The sequence below is a fragment of the Cydia amplana genome, chromosome 14 (genome assembly GCF_948474715.1).
Source record: "Cydia amplana chromosome 14, ilCydAmpl1.1, whole genome shotgun sequence".
In the NCBI taxonomy this organism is placed as follows: Eukaryota; Metazoa; Arthropoda; class Insecta; order Lepidoptera; family Tortricidae; genus Cydia; species Cydia amplana.
The window spans coordinates 7,842,172-7,863,302 of NC_086082.1; the positions used below are offsets into that span (position 1 = coordinate 7,842,172).

General features: G+C 37.8%; 1 protein-coding gene across 1 annotated transcript in view; it reads right to left on the reverse strand.

Moving 5' to 3' along the window:
• Positions 1-14,144: 14,144 nt before the first annotated feature.
• LOC134654043 (uncharacterized) overlaps positions 14,145-21,131 on the reverse strand; it is a 62,249-nt gene continuing 55,262 nt past the window's right edge. The window contains exons 3-5 of the mRNA XM_063509438.1: positions 20,851-20,969; positions 14,755-14,848; positions 14,145-14,320 (exon numbers count right to left, since the gene is read on the reverse strand). Of these exons, the coding sequence (XP_063365508.1) occupies positions 14,159-14,320; positions 14,755-14,848; positions 20,851-20,969 (375 nt within the window). The 3' untranslated portion in view covers positions 14,145-14,158. The remainder of the gene's footprint in view (positions 14,321-14,754; positions 14,849-20,850; positions 20,970-21,131) is intronic.

Sequence of the window (21,131 nt, forward strand, 5' to 3'; positions counted from 1 at the left end):
GTACCTAGGTTTTTAGTGTCGGCATTACACATGGGCTGTTACATGCGTGCATGCCAGGCTACGTTAACCGATTCCCATCAGGCAGGCTGTATGCTTGTTTGCCGCCATATTATAAAAGATAAGCTCGGTGATAACTGTCGTAGTTTCTGATTTGAGGTAATATCTAAAGATCGGTAGTCACATGCTGCGTTTCTTACAGTTTAGTTGAAAATATGCGTCAAATATTTTGTTGGCTAGTTTATCAGTGGTTATTGTTTTAATCAGCCCGTTGTCGGTGGTAGTTTGCGGCAAGTGCGCGGGTCACGTCCGTAAATCGGCAGCGGGCGGCCCGCGCCGCCGATATATCGCCGCTGTTTATGAACTGTTAACGCTTCGTGACCAGCCGCGCTGTGCTCTATGACCACTTACACGTTTTCTTTGTTTTTACACGACTACCCAAAAAGAGTAGGTAGGTACATATTAGTGTGAGTTACTATTCCATTGTTGTTGACACTATATGGAATGACGGAATACGCATTCTGGCATCCAGTTTGTTCAGACAATTTCACGCTGTTAATATTAGATGGGTTTTTCTGCTTTACGATGCCGGAAATGCTAATTTTACATGAAAGGATTAAAAATACCAATGTCTTTAGCAACCTTAATAAAAAAAAATGCGTTTATTTCGGACAGCGTATCCATATTACAAAAATTAGACAACACAAATAAATTTACAAAACACACAAACAATAAATCAACATGCACATTATCACAATAATAAATTTCGTGTTACTAGAGTCTGTGCGGAAAGAGAAGAGTCGTGGAATGTATTGGGCCGCATACATTCCACGACTCTTCTCTTTCCGCACAGACTCTAACTAATAGTACACTACATACCTAGGAAGGTGAATTCGTGAATGCTCCAGATCGCAGATATTTGTGGCTCGAACCGAAGGTGAGGGCCATAAATATGCGATCTGGGGCTTTGCGAATTACCGCCCGTGGTTTGTCTAAAGTTTTACGTCTTGCCTTGGCCAGGAAGTGAGATTTTTACCCCGCGTCACGGGTGACTTAAAAACAAAAACTGACGACGTAGGCTTATTGTTAACAAGTCGTTTCGTAGCCGGGAGCAAATTGAGGCATGCACATAAACGCCCGTCCGGATCCACCTGCGAAAAATAGCTTTCCCGATAAAATATGATTGCCTGCGATCTTTTTTATTACTTACCCGTTTCCTCTGGGACGCCTCGAGGTTCGGCAACGCTTGGATTTGTAAATAAGGGTAACAACGTGAGATACTCCGAATTCCGTGAGAAAAACTTGTTACTTAGAGATATACATTTATTTATTTGGTTCGTATATTTTTAGATATACTAAAGTGGAAAACCGATATATTTAAATGTCGCTCAAAGAAGCTCTGTTAAATATGCATTGGAAATAGTACCTAATGGCATATTTCTTCTTTTATTTTTGAGTTGTATATTTTGCTGCATCATTAAGTAATAAGCAATTAATCCCTGGAATTAAGTTGTAGATAATTACAGTACCGTACTTTACTTGTCATGAAAATGTTCTAAATGGTTTTAAATTTGATTGTTTATTTGAAGTGTGTAAGAAGTACACGCCTTATGGAACCATTTTATTGGCCTAAAAGACGAAGGATGCAATGAACTTTCGGGTTTGATTTTTAGTTTCAAAACTTCTTCTCTTTCGTCTTCGATAACCGCGATAGTTACTCATGAAATAAAAATATTTTTCGGATTATGCCTCCCATTGTGGCCACGAACGCTGGAAATGGTTCGAAACGTCGGGTTATATTTTAAATTCAATAATATCATTATACGCCATAAAATCTGATAAATAGTTTTATTTCATTTTAATTTTATTTATTTGTTATTCTAAAACATTCTGTCAGTGGAACTTTTTCTTTTAGAATCCGGATTAAGATGGTATTAGCAAAGTAGCGCGGGTATCTGCTGAATTACTTTCATAAACCAATCACGTTCAATTATAAATTACAAATAAAGCTATCTGTTGACCCCTTGAAAAGCGGTCACCTTTCGATCGCTGGTCTTTTCCCATAAGCGAAGTCGACCAAGTTATTTGCAATTCAAGCTTTATTCTATCGGGGTACACTTGATTTTCGCTTGTATAGTGTGCAACAAAGCAAAAAGTGTTCGTTGAGATCCACGCAGTCGGTCTCTTGGGTCCGAGACCCAACACATTCGCTGGCGAGTCTTCAAGATTACTGTCAGCAAACACAACGAGGCTACGTGCCTCGAAATAGAGATGCCCGTTAATAAGACCTAGCTTTAACTGCCTACTGTGGCTGTCCAATTCTCAATTCGCTCTGATCGTTTGATCAATTGATTAATCCAGTTCTTATGTTATTTGTAAAAACAAACGCTTAAATGAAAACTTAACGGTAAGTAACTATTGATGATTAAAATAAGGATTTCGAGAGTAGAGTTTTGCAACACCACGTGCTCTTCGACAAAATGCAGGAGGTAAATGAGATTGTTTATTATACCTACAATAACATATGTACTTTCAAATAATTCACCATCCAAATTCAATCAATATCACTTTGTTAAATTAGGAATATAAATAAATGATTTAAATAAAGTTTGAATTGAACATTATTTCTATTGAAAATGAAATGATATTGTCCTCGTATAATTTAAGTATTATACGTTAGACACGCTATAATAACATGTTCGTACACACGACATACGTATCTTAGAGAGTATATAAATAAAAACAAATAAATATAAGTACCTACAGTTCGTAATATGTATTAAGTCCCTCCACCCTTTCATAAATCGCTTTGATGAAACACTGTTGAGCCGTATGGAGATACGAGAATATGAATATGACTAATCTTCCCTAGAAATATCTATTTGGAAGCAGATATTTGCATAAAGTCATTCTTCATGTATTAATTTGAACAACTCTAGATACTTGTAGAACTACGATAAAACTTAATTTCATATTTCAGTCGTTCTAACGTATGCACTTAGCGCATGCATTTGTATATCGCGGGGTTCCACTCCGTACTAAGCAAACCCTATTATAATTTCAGAGTCAGTAAAGGCTAACTGCCGGTGTAAATACGAGTTGAGCATTGCATGCTCTAAATCCATGCATGATCGTAGATGCGAATAATGCAATAACACGTGCCCTCGTTACTTGCCAAAGATACTACCTACCAACTTGTCGTATTAATTTCTACTCGAATGGAGTTTCGATGTCTTAAATTTTAAACATGTTCAGTACTCTCGGTGTTATGAGTTGAGAAACGTTTAAATTATACTCGTATACTTAAATAATATTCAAAATGTAACTGTTCTGCGGTAAATGTTTGAATTATTAGCATTAATATATATTGGGAGTACCCGAGTACTCCATTTCGTGAGTAAGGACTTTGAATTGTTTTCAAGTACTTACTAATGAGTCTCACTTCTCTTTAATTTGTAGGTGGCTTAGTGTCGTAACTTTTACAAAACAACTGAGTTTAGTTATATTACAATTTAAAGTATTTCATCAGCTTTCAGCATCCATTGCAGGCATTTTAGTCGCAAAGCTATGTTTGACCCGATAAACGCTCATGGCAGTCAAAGAAAATATTAAATTCACGTTCAAAGTTAAAATCTGGTACGAAGCTTTAGCCTCGCGAATCGGAAGCCCGGATATCGCACAGAGTCAAAAAAAGTTTAAATATCATTTTAACTGTGTCCCTACACACTACTACTTACCTAACCATAATATAAACACCCTCTTTAGATTTACCCCTAGAATATGGCCATGTGATTTAGTCGTGATCGTCTAGTCTAGCGTTAGGACCCCTCGAAGTGAACCGCGGTACCCTAAGTTCTTTAATGAGTATCAGCTAAATTTTGGACTCTGATTTTATTTACAATTACCTGGACTTTAGGATAAATATATTATGAAATTGGAAGCACGTTTATTATGATGTTAACAAATAACTTACTAGAATAATTTATTAAATTGCAAAAATAGTACTGAAAGTTACCAGAATTTATTATTGTAATGTAAATGTTGTTATATTTTACTTCAAATAATATTATTTAGGTAAATGCAGCATATATGATAATATGAATATAAAAGAAATATATTTAGTAAAATGAGTTTAAAAATGGGGTTGGTAAAAGCCTGCTACAATCTATTAAGCCTCCGGGATAACATATGAGTAGCACTCCTGGGGTAAGCCCATTTACACCCTAGCATTTAATATTATTATCTATCAACTTCTATACGAAATATGCTACCCATACGCTCGATGCAGGATTGGGGGCTCCTAGTCCAATCAGCAAGGTCAATTGGAACTCCTACCCTACCTTTTAGCCAGACCGGCTATGACCAACACTTCGGAACCTATGCGTACCTAGATGGCTATGGAAAGAAGTGTCAAAGTATCCATCAGTCATCAAAATTACTATTCTTTTTATTTCAAAAACTAGGGATGCGAATCCCATTTCCATTCCCCAGAACTAAAATATAAACTGTATTTCTAGTCTTTTAGAAGTATAAACGAAGTACTAAGTTTATTTGTTAAAAATATACTATATTTTATGAGACTGAAATATCAAGATGAGCATTATTTCACTCAAAATATCCTTCGGATTACTCTTGCCTGCCAAAGGTTCCCTAAAACAGCTAGTCGTCGATTTTCTATCTCCGAATAGACTGTGTTCCTAATCCCAACTTGATATTTATGATTTTATTGTGTAAATACCTTAGAAACATGATTGTAATACTCAGTACCTCGTCTTTACACCAGAAAACCAGAACTTCATAAATAAAAATAGAGATAAGATTTTACGTTAATTATTTTCCCCAAATAATTTAAATATTGGAAGATCTAAGCAATTCAAACCCTATACCTATTTACGCACAATTTTAGTATAGCGAGACCGTAGTTGAAGTCCCTTAAGAAGAAAAATACATCAGTTTTACAGACCAAGACTAAAACGAACCCTAAATTCCGAATAATTAGTGTGTGAATTTACCCTAAACCTACCCTTGTCCCTACTCTAGTATAACCAAAGCACAGTTCGTACTTACCATCGACCTGGTACTTTGGAATATACGCAAGCGTATCCCTACTAAGAAGCTGTAAGAGTTCGGCGAGCGATTCCGGGAATGCAACCTAACAGCTCGTGGACTTGTCTCCCCCCATGGCGGGTTGCACAAAGGCAGGGTGGCAACATGGGTAAGACAGGGCCCTATTATGTATATAAGTGGTATAAATAAATATATTTAATATACGAAGCCTCCAAATACTGTAGATTTCAAATGGGCCCAGATTACTCCGGATGATGCGCACGTGACATCCCCATTATTCATCTAACAGCTGGACATTGGAGAGCTAAGGAGGGAGACGTTTTTCACCTTCTATGTTGGTAAAGAGAAGGTGCCAAGATAACCCTCATCTTGGAGCAAAAAGACTCCTAGACAGCTCACATTTAACACCGCAAGGGATGAGCGGTCCAGTCGGACAAACAGTCAGTCCAAACAATGATCTGGTTTTAAACTATATAGCAAAAGACCCCATAGTAAAACACTAAAATAACTAGGTTCAATTTTACGAACCAAACTACTCACAAAATCAAACTAACTAAACACAGAAGTGAAATTCCCTTAAACACCGCTATCTAAGTTCAGTTTTATGACGATATTGTCCCCACAAAACCAAACACAGACACGCTTTCCAAGCCCCTGTTATGCAACGATATTGTCCCTGCATAACGTGACGGCACTTAGAAAACACAGTGTAGAAAACTTCACTATAACAACACACAGTAGCAAAGAATCCCCGCAATAGCCCAAGTTCAGTTTTACGACGATATTGTCCCCGTAAAACTAAACACAGACACGCTTTCCAAGTCCCTGCTATGCAACGATATTGTCCCTGCATAACGTGGCGGCACTTAGAAAAACACTGCGTAGGAAACTTCACTATATTTAAATCCCGTACACGGTAACAAAGAATCTCCACAAAAGTCTAAGATCAGCTTTACGACGATATTGTCCCCGTAAAACCAAACACAGACACCATTTCCACGTTTAAATTCACCAGGATAATTCCCGGCAAAAACAAACATAGTAACAGTAGTAGAGGAACTTTGCTCACCGAATATTTAAACGCCCGAGAACCAGAATCACTGCTAGCCGATGGTTGAAGAATGAATGAATACCGGCGGTCCGCTCCTGCCTTTTATACTCTTTTACTGGCGACATACTGGCGACATAATGGCGACATACTGGCGACATAACGGCGACATACTGGCGACATAATGGCGACATAATGGCGACATAACGGCGACATAACGGCGACATAACGGCGACATAACGGCGACATAATGGCGACATAAGGGCGACATAAGGGCGACATACTGGCGACACAATGGCGACATACTGGCGACACAATGGCGACATACTGGCGACATAACGGCGACATACTGGCGACTGGCGACATACTGGCGACATACTGGCGACATAATGGCGACATAATGGCGACATAACGGCGACATAATGGCGACATAACGGCGACATACTGGCGACATAACGGCGACATAACGGCGACATAACGGCGACATACTGGCGACATAATGGCGACATAACGGCGACATACTGGGACAAACATTAATCAGAAAGTACCAGGATACCATGACTGAGGAAGAGGTTATTTGCCCCGTACCTATTAGCGATATGCAACCGACGACCAGTGATTTATTAAGACAAATGTTTACCAAAAGTACCAGGCTACCATAACCGAGGAAGAGGTCAAAAGTCGTAAAGTTCGATGCTACCAAGATCTATCCCTTTCACGCTTGCGTCTTAGAGAAAGACAGAGATATTCTCAATGACGTCTACGCACACATTCACAGGCAATAATCGGGTAGTCAGTTTGAGTAGACTAAATTGTAATAAAAAGGAACGCTTTATGGCCCCTCTACACGCACGAACCTGCAAGCATTATTTTACTTTGGGATACTTTTAGTCTCTTTCCGAAAAACACTCCTGTGTGGAAGTATTCTACGTTCACCAGTAGCAAACATACTCAAAACATAGCGGGAAGTTTAAAATATTAGGAGTTTTGGACTGTTTGTATTAACGCTGTACTAGGAGTTCAGACTTCAATACGACCGAACGTCACGCTGTCAATGTCACTGTTATTCTAATGCCAAAAGTTCACATATTTGGGTTAGTTTCAACTTGTGATGGTTATTTTACGCAAGTTATTAATCTAAATAGCAAAAAATTTATAGTGGGTTATATATTTAACGAGACCACAAGTGGCAAAATATGAAAAAGTGTGCTTCAAGTTGTAATTGTTACACTATCCATTGGAATCATGTACGAAATACGCGACTGAAGGGGATCTTAGTATTCAAGGTATTTCTTTCTAGTTTGCGGGTTTTGTAATGAACAATTTAGGTTAATACTAGGCAATAGGTATACGACCAGCCACAACTGTCTCTTAGTTGTCAAACGCCAATTAAAACTTTCATGAAACTCGGTGGTGTTTTTTATTCCTTAGTAATATTTGATTTAATAACGAATAATCACAGAATCCACGCTCGTTAACCAAGTTACAAAGCAATAGGAGGTGCGTACATGCAAGTACCCTTAATTAAATTTAAGAAGGTCGTAAGTATCTATGAGGTTCGAGAACTGTTATGTCTTCTTTAATTGAACGGCAGTACATTTATCTGGCTTGGCTGTGTAATTTAAAGGTGCGGTTGTACCCGATAACAATAGAACGCGCTGAGCTTGTTGCGTATAAATTAGGGAATTATATTAATCCGCGGATAACGTGCCTGCGGAGCGCACTTAACGGCGCTAACTCTTGCCGCCATGGCTACGCGGTACTGAACATCAAGTTACTGTTGAATGGAAACTAACCAGACCACATTTAAAATCCCAGCACATTTCATAACACAAGTAGCTACAAGCACCCAGTACAAGCGCCAAGTAGGTATGTTCCTTATTTGAACAAATTCCTTTGATTTCGTTCTGAAACGTTATCATTTCACAATCATCATAAACCCTACTTACGCCAGCACTTGTTGAGCGGCAGGTCATTTCACCCGACTGGACAAAAGCTGACATATTAAAGTCACCACTCAGCGATTTTACGTTACTCCTAAAGTTTCCCTCGTAATCTGTGCGTTATTACGACGCGCGCGTGAAAAATGATGCGAGCACTTTTTTCATGCCCATTAGCGGTAGAACGAAATATTTTTAATTTAATTTCGTGAGCGCGGGCAGTACAATCAATTTGCGAGACGATTATGCGAGGGAAATTAACGCAAGATAACAGGGAATTAGCGACGCACCTGGGGAAGGATTACCGCTCGAGATAAGTGAATATATTACCGCAATTACGCCGGAAAAGTACTAGCAGCAACTGAAAACCGCTCGAAGGGAATCGTGCAATCTAAACGAGAATAACGGGTCTAGGAGGAAACATCTTAGTGCGTTTATCTGTCGCGCCTTTGTCTGTCACATGGCTCGATACAAAGCAGTAGGTAGAGTAGGTGGTTTAATCTGCGTCCTTTGTTAGCAGAGTGTCGAGTTGACGGGAATAACTCGTGTTTTCAAGAAACTTATCGGGGTACTAATGACATTTCGAGAGGCTACACAAGGGAGTACAATGACGGGCTTTCGGCTGAAATATATCTATATATATTTACTTAGTGAAACTGTTTTTAGCTTAAGTTTCCTGAAATTTGCCAGAAATGGGTTATGTAACGTGAATTTGATTTGCTGATGATAGTGCTCGAGCCGAGAATAATTCGTGGAGCAAGATCTCGTGCGGTTCTAAACGGCTGTTTACTCGATTCCGCTGTGATTTGATACGTCAGTCGAGGTAACGTAGCAGAAAATACGAGCATTTACGTACTAAACTAAACTACGTAGGCATAAACGAGCAACCTTAATTTTTACTGGCAAATATATCGTTATAGAATATTTTTATAGTCAAAACCGAATTCACAAAAAGTCATTACGATTATTTACGACCATAGTGCATCTCATGATAACTATAATGAACTCCATTGGTAATGAAGGTTCCATTGTGGTAGTCATCAGCAGTTGATTTTCACGTTATGGCAACTGCTTTCATAAAATACCGTTGCTTGCGTCAACTTGGAATTAGGTTTCCAAATGCGAACCCCGCCGGGCTCCTTTAGGGCCACTTGCACCATATTCACTAACCCGGGGTTAACCGTTTAAATCTGTAGTTACCATGGTTACCAGTACAATTTGACACTGGGATAACGGTTTAACCGGTTAACCCCGGGTTAATGGGATAGGGCAAGTAGCGCTTAGAATGTAATCGGAAAACCTCATTCATGTAATTAAATTTAATGCACATGTGGTGTATGCTGTCAAATTGACATACCAATAACTAACTTATCACGTCAGTTATCGAATAAAACAAACATTTCATCTGATAAACTTTTCAGCACATTGAGTCATCGCGTTGGAGTATAACATATTCAGTTTGAGTTGAATTTTTAATGTTCGGTTTGTTTGCGTTGGCATTGTTTCTGAAATTGGTTCGAATCGTTACAGCGTACTGCTATCGTACTTCGATGGCTCGTGACATGACCAATTCGATTTATTTTTCATAGGTTGTCTGTCAGTTCATCCAGTGGATTCACTGCTACGCCGTATTGGCTAAATACTAAGTGCATGGTGATTGACTACCGTAAAACGGGGTCAGTAGGTTTCGCGGGGAGAGGTGGGTTATGAATGGGGAGAGAAGGTTTGAGAGGGGGGTGAGAAGGGATTTTAAGGCTACTGCTACAAAAATAATGTATTCCAATTTAAAATGGAGCTATAGTAATACGCATAATAAAAAAAAATCGATCCAACAATCTTGCAAAATCACCTTTGTATGAAAACCCCTCTCACCCCAAATACGAGGCACTACGGGGTGAGGTGGGTTTTCCTCTTTATCGTCAAAGTTATGAAATGGAACTACCCAAAATAAAATAAAAACTAAAATACAAACGTCCGGAACACTTATGATACACCATATATACACCATTCAGTTTTCATATGTAAAATTAAAATGTTATCGAGGTTTGAATTTCAGTTTTGACCCTACTCACCCCATTTTACGGTACCCGCTATGAAGGAGGGGTACAATAAAAACTGTTTCTGTTCCTTACAATTTATTCAATCATTTCGATACTTTTACGAAATACATACAACATGAATGAAGCGAATATTTACAATATATCTTAACTACTTACACATAGTTAGGTAATTGTTAATTGAAACTTACAGTAAAAGCTCCCTAATTGTCTTTGGCACTTGCTTTCAGTAATAATTACAGTTCAATAATAAGGTAATTAAAATTAAATACGAGTAGATAAGTGTCGTTTGAGGATATTAGAATTGAGCAAAGATTTATACATTTTATAATGTTACTTAGACAGAATGCTTGTATGAATTATCGCGTGGTTAACAGAGGTTTCCATAGCATGATGGCCTACTCGGGGCTTTAAATGGAATACTTAAAAACAATTCATGATAAAAGATTAAAGCTGGCTTCTTGTAAAACGTATAATAATATACATACTGCTGGACAAGGGATGTTTTGTTTTTCAAAATTTACCAATGTTGATAAAAGTTCTACGTACCTATATTGCACAATGCACGTCACGTCTAGATCATTAAAAGTTCAAAAGTCGACTTAACATAGTACTCTACATTACGTATTGTATGAACGTTCACATGATTCACATCATAAACAACTAAGCTTTATCCCACTACTGGCAAACGTAGTTGAGTGAAAAATACTATTTTTTTAAATAATTGTAACGTTGATAAACATTGGTCTCAAAGACGACCGTGTTTGAATTTTCCCTGTAAAGGGTTAAACGGAGTTGCTTGGATTCATTCATGTTCATTAGCAATTAAAGCAATAGGCAGCTTCAGGATTACCGAGTAGATGGTTTTGAGTAATTGGGTCACCCCTAAGAAATGTCGTAAATTGCTAGTCTTTAATACAAGGAAGATTATTCTTATCATACTAGCATTTATTTAATTACTTGATCGTTTATGTTTATCCTACTTGACTTTACATTAGTAGACTCTGCGAAAGGACTCTTAAATATCCTAGTGAATAGGCAATATAATCAAATATTAGCCAATAAAATACTCGCAACTTTGTACAAAAATGATGTGTGTAAACACTGGAGGGAGTGCGATATTGGACGTTTGTGTTATTCGACCCTTATACATACGTAACCCCTATCATATAACCTATTCATAGTCGATACAAAATACTATTCCAAACTGGATCACGAAATATTAAACACTAGAATGTTTTCTACGGTTTTAAATAGTAAAAGCGGCCAAGTGCGAGTCGGACTCGCCCATGAAGGGTTCCGTATTTAGGCGATTTATGACGTATAAAAAAAAACTACTTACTAGATCTCGTTCAAACTAATTTTCGGTGGAACTTTACATGGTAATGTACATCATATATTTTTTTTAGTTTTATCATTCTCTTATTTTAGAAGTTACAGGGGGGGGGACACACATTTTACCACTTTGGAAGTGTCTCTCGCGCAAACTATTCAGTTTAGAAAAAAATGATATTAGAAACCTCAATATCATTTTTGAAGACCTATCCATAGATACCCCACACGTATGGGTTTGATGAAAAAAAAATTTTTTGAGTTTCAGTAGGAAGTATGGGGAACCCCAAAAATTTATTGTTTTTTTCTATTTTTGTGTGAAAATCTTAATGCGGTTCACAGAATACATCTACTTACCAAGTTTCAACAGTATAGTTCTTATAGTTTCGGAGAAAAGTGGCTGTGACATACGGACGGACAGACAGACGGACAGACGGACAGACAGACAGACAGACATGACGAATCTATAAGGGTTCCGTTTTCTTCCATTTGGCTACGGAACCCTAAAAAGGGGTCTAAAGTGTTATCGTTAAATGTAAAACAAGCAGGTTGTCTTGAGATCATTTGGAATTACAGAGTTTTTTTTATATATTTTATATCATGGCCGTCATCTAGTTCTAACGGGTGTTAAATAAATAAACTGGCCTTCTATCTAAGTCAAATCATTGAAGAAAGGTTACGACTGCGATGCTAAAGCCTTTTGAAATTTCCGGCATTTGTCTTCCTGCGAGTAAACCGCAAGTTCTCGTCTACAATGGAAGATATCTTTAATTAAGACCTTGGGATTTAAATTGCTAACGATTGTACAATCAATTCCTAATGTATTACACTGAATTAAGCAGCGTTTTTGCTTCTAACTGGAATCTAGCTTTGATTATGTTCATATAAGTATAGGTAGTTAACTAGGAACTTACATATTTATTCGAGTAAAGTACATACATATAAGTTGAGACTAGAATTAATTTGCTGCGCATTAGTCTGAACTTGATAAATGCTGGATAAGTTAAATATATATTACAATATATTTTTGAGTTGAATTGGACGTAGTTTAGCGTAAAAGATCCATCCTCTAAAATTTGTCATTTAAATGAACGACTTTTCCGTTTGACAGAAAGTTCAAATTTGACTAACAGATTTTTGTGGATTGGATCTTTTACCCTAAACTACGTCCAATTAGTATTTAATAACCCTTTGTATTTTGCTTCGAGTCAGTCGAATAATATAAAGAAATAAGTTTCATACAACATTTAGTTTTTTGTGGATTGAGTGTGAGGTGTAGAGGATCTTTCTTTATATTTATTAATACAACAGGTACTTCTGACTCTGTGCTTATTATTTAATCTGGACACATGACAACGGCCCCAAATATTTAATTAACTGATCGTTTATTCTATTATGTAACACTATAAAACACATGAAATTAAAAAAAAAAAACTGACTATGATCTGCCCATGAAGATTTTGGATGTTACAAGAATATAAGAAGAATATCTACAATTTCAGGAAAAACGACAACGAGAATATTAAAAATCTACACGAGAAAAGCGAAACACATACAATAAAAATAAATACAAAGAAGGCTCTACTTGACATGACACGTTATCATATTTTATTATTATCGATTTTTACAAAAATAATCTCGTAATAACATCTACGACTATTATTTATACAGTTATCCTTATATTTACATCTACAATAGCTGCAAATATTTAACCAATTCACAAATAAATAGCACATTTTAATACACTACCCAAAATGCTGTAATATTAACTTTATTCAAATGGTTGAAATTCGAGATCACAATATTGCTTGGCATTATAAATAACCCTAAAACTATGCACTAACTTAAGAGCTATTAGGATAACATCCTTCGAGATCATGAGATACACCAACTAGATTTTATATCAGTTTTGATTGAGTATTTAAAAATACCTATCATATCTTTAAAATTTAATAACGTGCTCACATAAATTCAACCCTGGGCAGTTACGATCAATAATTAAAAGTACAGACTTCATCCATTATCATTATCGAGCTGTCTGCCAGCTATTGGATTCGAATTATTCATTTTGTTTCCAATGGACAAATGCTGTTAGCTCTAATAGCTACCGAACGGAGGGGAGAGTGGGGCGCAGTGTTGCAACGGGTTACGCTACCCTCAGGTAAAGTGCCGGACAGGGTCCGGGCGAATGTGCCCGCCTAATCAGGCAGAACGAACGCACGCATGTTCGACCTTTCCACGTGCGCAATATTACCGGATACCGGCGCTCTGGGTTCGACAAAACTGCCAAACTAAATGTAGTAGTTGCCTACTGCAAGTTCAAGTGAGTGAAACCGTTGTCGTATAAACATTTTAAAATATGTCTCACGAAAGTTTAATATCGATGATTACAGCAAACGAATTTAGTTAGTTTTCGTAACTAAAGTTAGAAAGACAGTTCTGTAAACTTTCATACATGTCAAAAATACTAAGATAAAATCAATATCATCACATGAGGCCGGCAGACGAATATTTTGTAGCCTTTTGGAAAATTAAATGTAAATTTAGGTTCGACGACAAAGACACGATAAAAAGAAGTTGCCTGACTTGTGGGGAGTTACAATTGCTGTTGGTATTTATCAAATTTTGACTGTCTTTATACGCGATGTAACTGTTTAATTTTCCTAGTAGGTAAATCAAAGAGAATTAGATCACTAAGGTAAATGTTGTGTTGTCGTTTATGAGTTCTTGAGATGATGTGCGTCGTGGTCGCACCGCCGCAGCACGGCGAAGTGCGTCATCTGGAAGGTGTTGGTGGAGCGGCAGCCGCGCTCCAGCGTCCCCGTCATGGTGTAGCCCATGTTGAAGTCCGCTTGCGTCACGTTCGTCGTTAAGTATAACTGTTGACAAAATCAACACGTTAGTCTGATTAAAATAGTCTCAATTCGAGTCAAATTTCGAAATTATTTTGAGATAATTTTAACGCGTGATATTATTCCATTATAAAGATCAGCTAAAGAAGATTATCAGGATTAGCTAAATAAACCTTTTACTAAGAGGTATAATTAGGTACAGTAGTTAAGTTTAAGAATCATATTGGATGATTCTGTCGTTTTACACTTTGACTGACTTTATATCGTCGTTTGCCTTTGAATAAATGGACCCAATCAACCGATCATAATCAAATTTTAAACCAAATCGCCAGTTTCCATGGCTACTAAATCGTAGCTCAGACAGTAGGTAAACAAACATAGTCAATAGGTAATAAACATGTAACGTTCCTAATGACATCTCATCAGCTACGATTAGGCAGTAATGAACTGGCGATATTTACCTTGAAGTCGGCGTCGGTGCCGATGTGTTTGAAGGTGCCGACGACGTGCACGGCGTTCCCGCCGCTCACCACCATCCGCGCGTGTGTGCTGTGCCTGCAAACAAACAGGAGAAATGAGATGAAATGTGTTCTTTACGAGAAAACTTGGATGGAAGATCGGTGTTGGTTGAACGTAAGTTTTTTTGTAACGTTTACTTGGCATAAACGGTTTGGAATGTAGTTGTTATAGCTTCTATAATTTATACAAAGTTCATAAACCAATGCAGTTAGCATTACTTAGCTGTTTCGGGATGACTAAATACAAAATTAATAACAACACTTAGCAGACTTGTTCTTACAAGAGAAAGCTAAGTTAATAAGGCTAAGATCCAGATATTTTCTGACAAGTTGATAAGCCCTTATAGGCTTAGGGTTTATTTTCACATCGCACAAGTCGCGATTTACTGCGGAATCACAATCAATAATTTTCTCTATAAAGCTGGAAACATATAAACACGCTACGCATTTCAGCATACCGCCACGAAACCTATATGATGCTGCGATACTGATATCTTCTTATATAATGTACAGAAGTGTACGACAACCGGAGGGCAAGCCCTTACGGCTCGGCCAAGCGTGATCGATGGCCTTGGTCCCTAATTGGAGATTTCGTTTGCTTTTGTAGGGAACTCCGGATTTAAAGATATGTATGTACTGGTAATTAAATTTTAATATATTCACTTTGTTTTCGGATGAAAAGAGCATATAATCTTAAAGCCCTTAAAGGTCATCATTCTTAATAAATTTGGGAGAGACTTAAGCCTTTAAAGTGGGGTGTTGCCTCGGCCGTTTGTCTCGGAGCGAGAATTAGTGCGGAAGCGGTTACCTGCGGCCACGGCGACACGCGCTGATTTATCTCACCAGGCCTTGTGCTCCAAGAACGCAAGCGAGCATTCACTTCAAGACCAATGTGACCCCGAGGTCCATTGCAACTCCTTATATTCGAAGGAAACACTTATTCTGGTCCATCTGAGGCGAACGCTTGCTTGCGTTCTGTAGGTTTTGCGAATACAGGGCATGTAATGTTCCTAAATCAAAAAGGCACATAACATGGTGGCAACTATTAAGATAGGACGTTTGGCTCCGCAGTGCCTTGCAGGCTGTTTCGAGTCGACGTTTATTTTCTACAGAGATTTACGTGTGATAGCAATGTATGATGAATGTCTTAAATACTAAACTGGGTGTAAGCGTTTAAAAATTGTGAAAAACAACTACATTGAAGAGGTCAATAACTTAAGGTAAGGCGCGTAAGTAGGGTAGGGCTAGGGATACCTACTATTGCTAAGTAGTCTGCTCGGCCTGCACAATATGTCATTTAAAAATAGTCTTCCAATCCTTTACCTTTAGATGTGAATTTAATATTTAATATTTTAACATATTTTAAATATAATAAAAATATTGTATTTTCCTGCGCCAACACAATTTTGTGGGTGGCAACGTACCAGATTATTCTTTGTATTAGTTCACTGCGACGCGACAGCTGCTGGGATGCACAAGAAATATCACTTAAGTAGTTTATTTAATCGGGTCTAGTCTTTATAATAAAATTTAAGTAGTTATAAACAATCAATAAACATAATAAGTTCTTACTTTTTTATGATAAATAACATGAACGTAAATAGACGTAAGTACATACAATGATTTATAACTCAAGATAGGTTATAGGCGTTCCAAAATTGAAGCGCTTAACTTGTGACAAATTGGACAAGTTTCCTTTAGACGCGGCTGGACAAGCGAGAAATGTACACGTGCTAACGAGCTCCCGCACACCGAAAGAGAAAGAGACGACCTTATGTTTAACAACGAGTGTGACAAAGATGGATGTAATGAGAAAACTAATCAAAAATAACAGATTTCTTCGTAGGCACAGAAATAAATATGGAAGTATTTTTTGTGCTCCTCAAGTATGAGTATAACCTATCTATGGTTATATAATATCATTGAGTACATATAGCAAAATTGGTATCATAAATAGTTTGCTTGTAATTTTCTAAACAATATCCCTATTGGTGTGTTAAAATTAATAAATTTAGTAGTGTAGAAATAAAAAAAAACTTCTTATATAATAATCCGAACATGTATATGTTTCTTTGCTCCATTTGTTACGGACAAAAACCATTTTCCTTACAACTGTTCACCCCAAAAATAACCAAGGTCCCGTCAGTTTTTGTCTCGGATAAATTTCTCTTGTCTATACAGCATCGGTACCCGCGGCACGTATCCCAGTTAGTAGGGCGCCACGTAGCCTGCCCTAACGGCCTATGTAATGGCGGGCCACTGTTATACTCCTGCCGGAACACCTCCCCGAACTTCGCCAGAACAAATTAAAAACCTTTATGCGCCCTTTTGGAACTACTTTCTTGAGTGTTATGGCCGAGAATGTGCCGGAATTTCGGGGAATTAAGTCGTGTTTTGTTTCAGTTTAAAACAATATCAATTACTGAGTTTGGTCGTGTTGGCTTTTGTTCTAGAAATAAATGTCGCTTTTGGAAAACTCCCGCTCTATCATGAAATACGAGTCATTTAGCTAAAATAGGAGGGCGGGCAGCAATAATCGTTAACGCTAACGGGCCAGTTTAGTCCCCGTGTACCTAGTGGCTGGCTGTTCTGAAAATTCTTTTAACGCCTCTATTACAGCTCGAGGACAGGTTTAATCGCAATATTACAATAGTTTCATGACACCTTGTTTGTTGCTAAGTAAATTTTTAAGGGTTTATCTGTTTATTACTGCCGAGGAAACCTTGTGGCAAATTAAAAATAATGACCTAGTTGTTTGTCTCATTAATCTTTAGGTTACGCGAGACTGAAATGCTCTGGGAAAACTTAGCGGCGAATTTCTTGGTTAATAACAAGAAAATCAAAGGGTGTACAAGGACAAGGTATAATATATCGGGTTTACGATGATTGGACCAACGCGTCCCTCGATGAAAGGTTTGTTAAAAAATGTGGGTGCTGAGCTTATACAAATTAATTTGAAAATTGCAATTTTTAAGGGTAGGGATAAAGATAACCTAATCTGAATAATACGTTGTATGAACTGTAATAAATTTGGCTGGCATAAAACTAAGCCCTGAATTGGTATTTCCATCGCTTAGTGAGCACATTATTTCAGGTGAATGAGTATGATCGAATTTAAACTGTTGTGAGACATACTAACATTGAATAATTTTACGGTACTGTATAGTGCTTGAGAAAGGAGACCTATTAGGCTCTCCGAAACATGTCGCGCGAGTGACTTAAAACAAGTGAGTCTAAACCGTAAAATTATTAAATGAATTAGTATCAGTAGGTAAGCACATAAGTACCTAAGTAGTAAGTAGTAAGTATGTACCTAAGTATTTATGTCACTTTATTATTATTTTACACTTAAAAAAGCGTGATCTCCAGTTACACATATATGGTTGTTAGGTAGCCCAGTAAAGATACGGACGGAGGTCTGTTCAGATAGTCATTTCTTGTTATCAATTTATAATCATCAAAAGAGACATTTCTTCAACCAGAAAAGTGTAATTTCTTTAAATTTGCAACGATGAAATTATTGTCGATTTTCGAAACTACCCAACATTCAGTAGATTCGGAATTACCTGATTACCCCGTATGGCTATAAATATGTGCTCCTAGTTCTCACTATGTAAGTAGTTGTGCATGCGTATGGATATTCTATTGACGTGTTGATATACAAGTAGGATTGAAAAGTATGAGGTGTATTCTGATTAAAAAAAATGATTTGTTGATAGATTAGCAGTGATCGTTAATTTTCCAGCAATTTTGGTGCAGCATAGTAGAAATAAAGGATTTTCTTCAATTTTTTTCTAGGGAGAGGATTGGTTAAGGTTAATATTACTGTTATTACCCCAAACTATCTATTCCACCTAGAGTAGGGCATACAGATGCTGCACCAAAATTGCTGGAAAATTAACGATCACTGTAGATTAGGTACTATCATCAAATCACTAATAATTTGATGTTAATCTCAATGCATTTAATTCGCCTTAATATTAGAACGATAGGGTTACCTCCCTAAAGACATACTTACCTATTAATATCGTAGAAAACAATATTGTCTTTTAAATAAAAGCGGCCAAGTGCGAGTCGGACTCGCCCATGAAGGGTTCCGTATTTAGGGGATTTATGACGTATTAAAAAAAACTACTTACTAGATCTCGTTCAAACCAATTTTCAGTGGAAGTTTACATGGTAATGTAGGTACATCATATGTATTTTAGTTTTATCATTCCCTTGTTTTAGAAGTTACAGGGGGGGGGGGGACACATTTTACCACTTTGGAAGTGTCTCTCGCGCAAACTATTCAGTTTAGAAAAAAATGATATTAGAAACCTCAATATCATTTTTGAAGACCTATCCATAGATAGTGCCCCACACGTATGGGTTTGATGAAAAAGCAAATTTTGAGTTTCAGTTCTAAGTATGGGGAACCCCGAAAATTTATTGTTTTTTTTTTCTATTTTTGTGTGAAAATCTTATTGCGGTTCACAGAATACATCTACTTACCAAGTTTCAACAGTATAGTTCTTATAGTTTCGGAAAAAAGTGGCTGTGACTGTGACATACGGACAGACAGACAGACATCCAGACAGACAGACATGACGAATCTACAAGGGTTCCGTTTTTTGCCATTTGGCTACGGAACCCTAAAAATCACAATGCTTCTCCTGTTGCATAATGTACCTACACCTGTTCGGTAGCAACGGGTCATCTTTATATATTTACGGCAAGTCCACACCTCTCTTCAACGTGGGCGCTGCGAACGCGCGATAGTGGCGCCCACGCTTCCGCCCGTTTGTCAAACATGGCGGCTTAACCCACCTGAGGCCGTTAATTGCAAAAATACGGTTAATGTTGCACCTTGATAAACGGTTTCCTTTTAAACAAGATATATTACTGCATTTTAATGCTGCGTTTTCAGGGAAATGACATTAATAAAATATACGGGGCTTTTTGTACATGTTTTCTGTCCAGGGGAAGTTATGGAAATTAAATTAAAATTGTCACAGTCTAAGTTACCTACCTACATACAGTAGGTCGGTGCTACTACTATGATTTCCATATTACGTATGGCGTTCCTCCCCGTGACAATGGCGACCCGGGCATTTCAAATCAAAATGTGAAGACATTTTTCACTTCGACAGTTTTATCCAAGTCCTATACCAAGCGATTGCAGTGTCGTGAGACGAACGCAAAAATAGCACCTGCCAAGTTGTAAGAAGAAATTGTGGGTTAATTGAATCAAAATCGACTAGGCTACAAAGTGAAAAGGACGGAGTAGGTATCCTGTGATTCATCAAATGATCTAACTGAATTATACGACACAGTATCACAAGGAACCGTGCACGTTCTCCACAAGACCTGGGCTAATTAATATATCTAGGTAGTTACCTTCCCGTGCGGGTGATCTCCACGGCCTTGCGCTAGTTGTTACATGCATGTATCGCGGCAAGCTCTCAGGCACCAGCAAGAAAGGCCTCAACGGGCATTCTGTCAGTTCAGTGCCCTGTTTATCAAAAGCTTGTAACTTGTAATACCAGTGGAAGTCCCTTTTTGAAAGCTTATGTTAGAAAGGGACTTCCAAGTGTATTACAAGTTACAAGCTTTTGATAAACAGGGTACAGGTCGTTGCTGAAAACTAGCATCACGGCTTTCTCTGGTATTATACTGTGGAATCCTTCCTAGCATCCGTCTGTTTCTTTTTCTATGTATTTGTAATTTTAGAGGCTAATGAATGTATTTAGTATCTATTTATTTCTTTCTTCTTTTAAAATTGACTTAAGCCGTATCCAGACGAGCTGGGCAAATCGACCGATTTGATCAGGAAAATAATTGGCGCCAATCTCATCTAGCGTCTACACGTACACAATTTAATCACCAATTTGTATTCCATAGATACTTGCTAACTTCGAAAATTATCATTTTTGTGTCCGCACCTGCTGATTTGATCGGGGAATCAAATTGGCGTTTGCGTGCACGGCCTGATTCGATTGGACAATTTCATCAGATTGGCGAAAAATTAAAAATTGTCTCGTCTGGACTCCACATTACCTCCTCGTGCCGGCTACCTCGACGACCTTGCACCGGCTCTTACGCCACCAGCAGGGCTGCAGTGTCCAGTACGACGAGGACGCGCTGCGCGCCCAACCCTCCTCCGGGAACAGTAACACCTGCAACAAAGAGAAACTGCTTAGGAAAATATTCTTTATTGAAGGAAAAAATAATTAGCTGTACCCGCGGCACCATACGATACGAATGGGCTTCTATCGATGTAATAGGGAGTGGATTTCGAAAAATAAAGAAAACCCTGTCATCTTAGGTTAAGCTTTCTA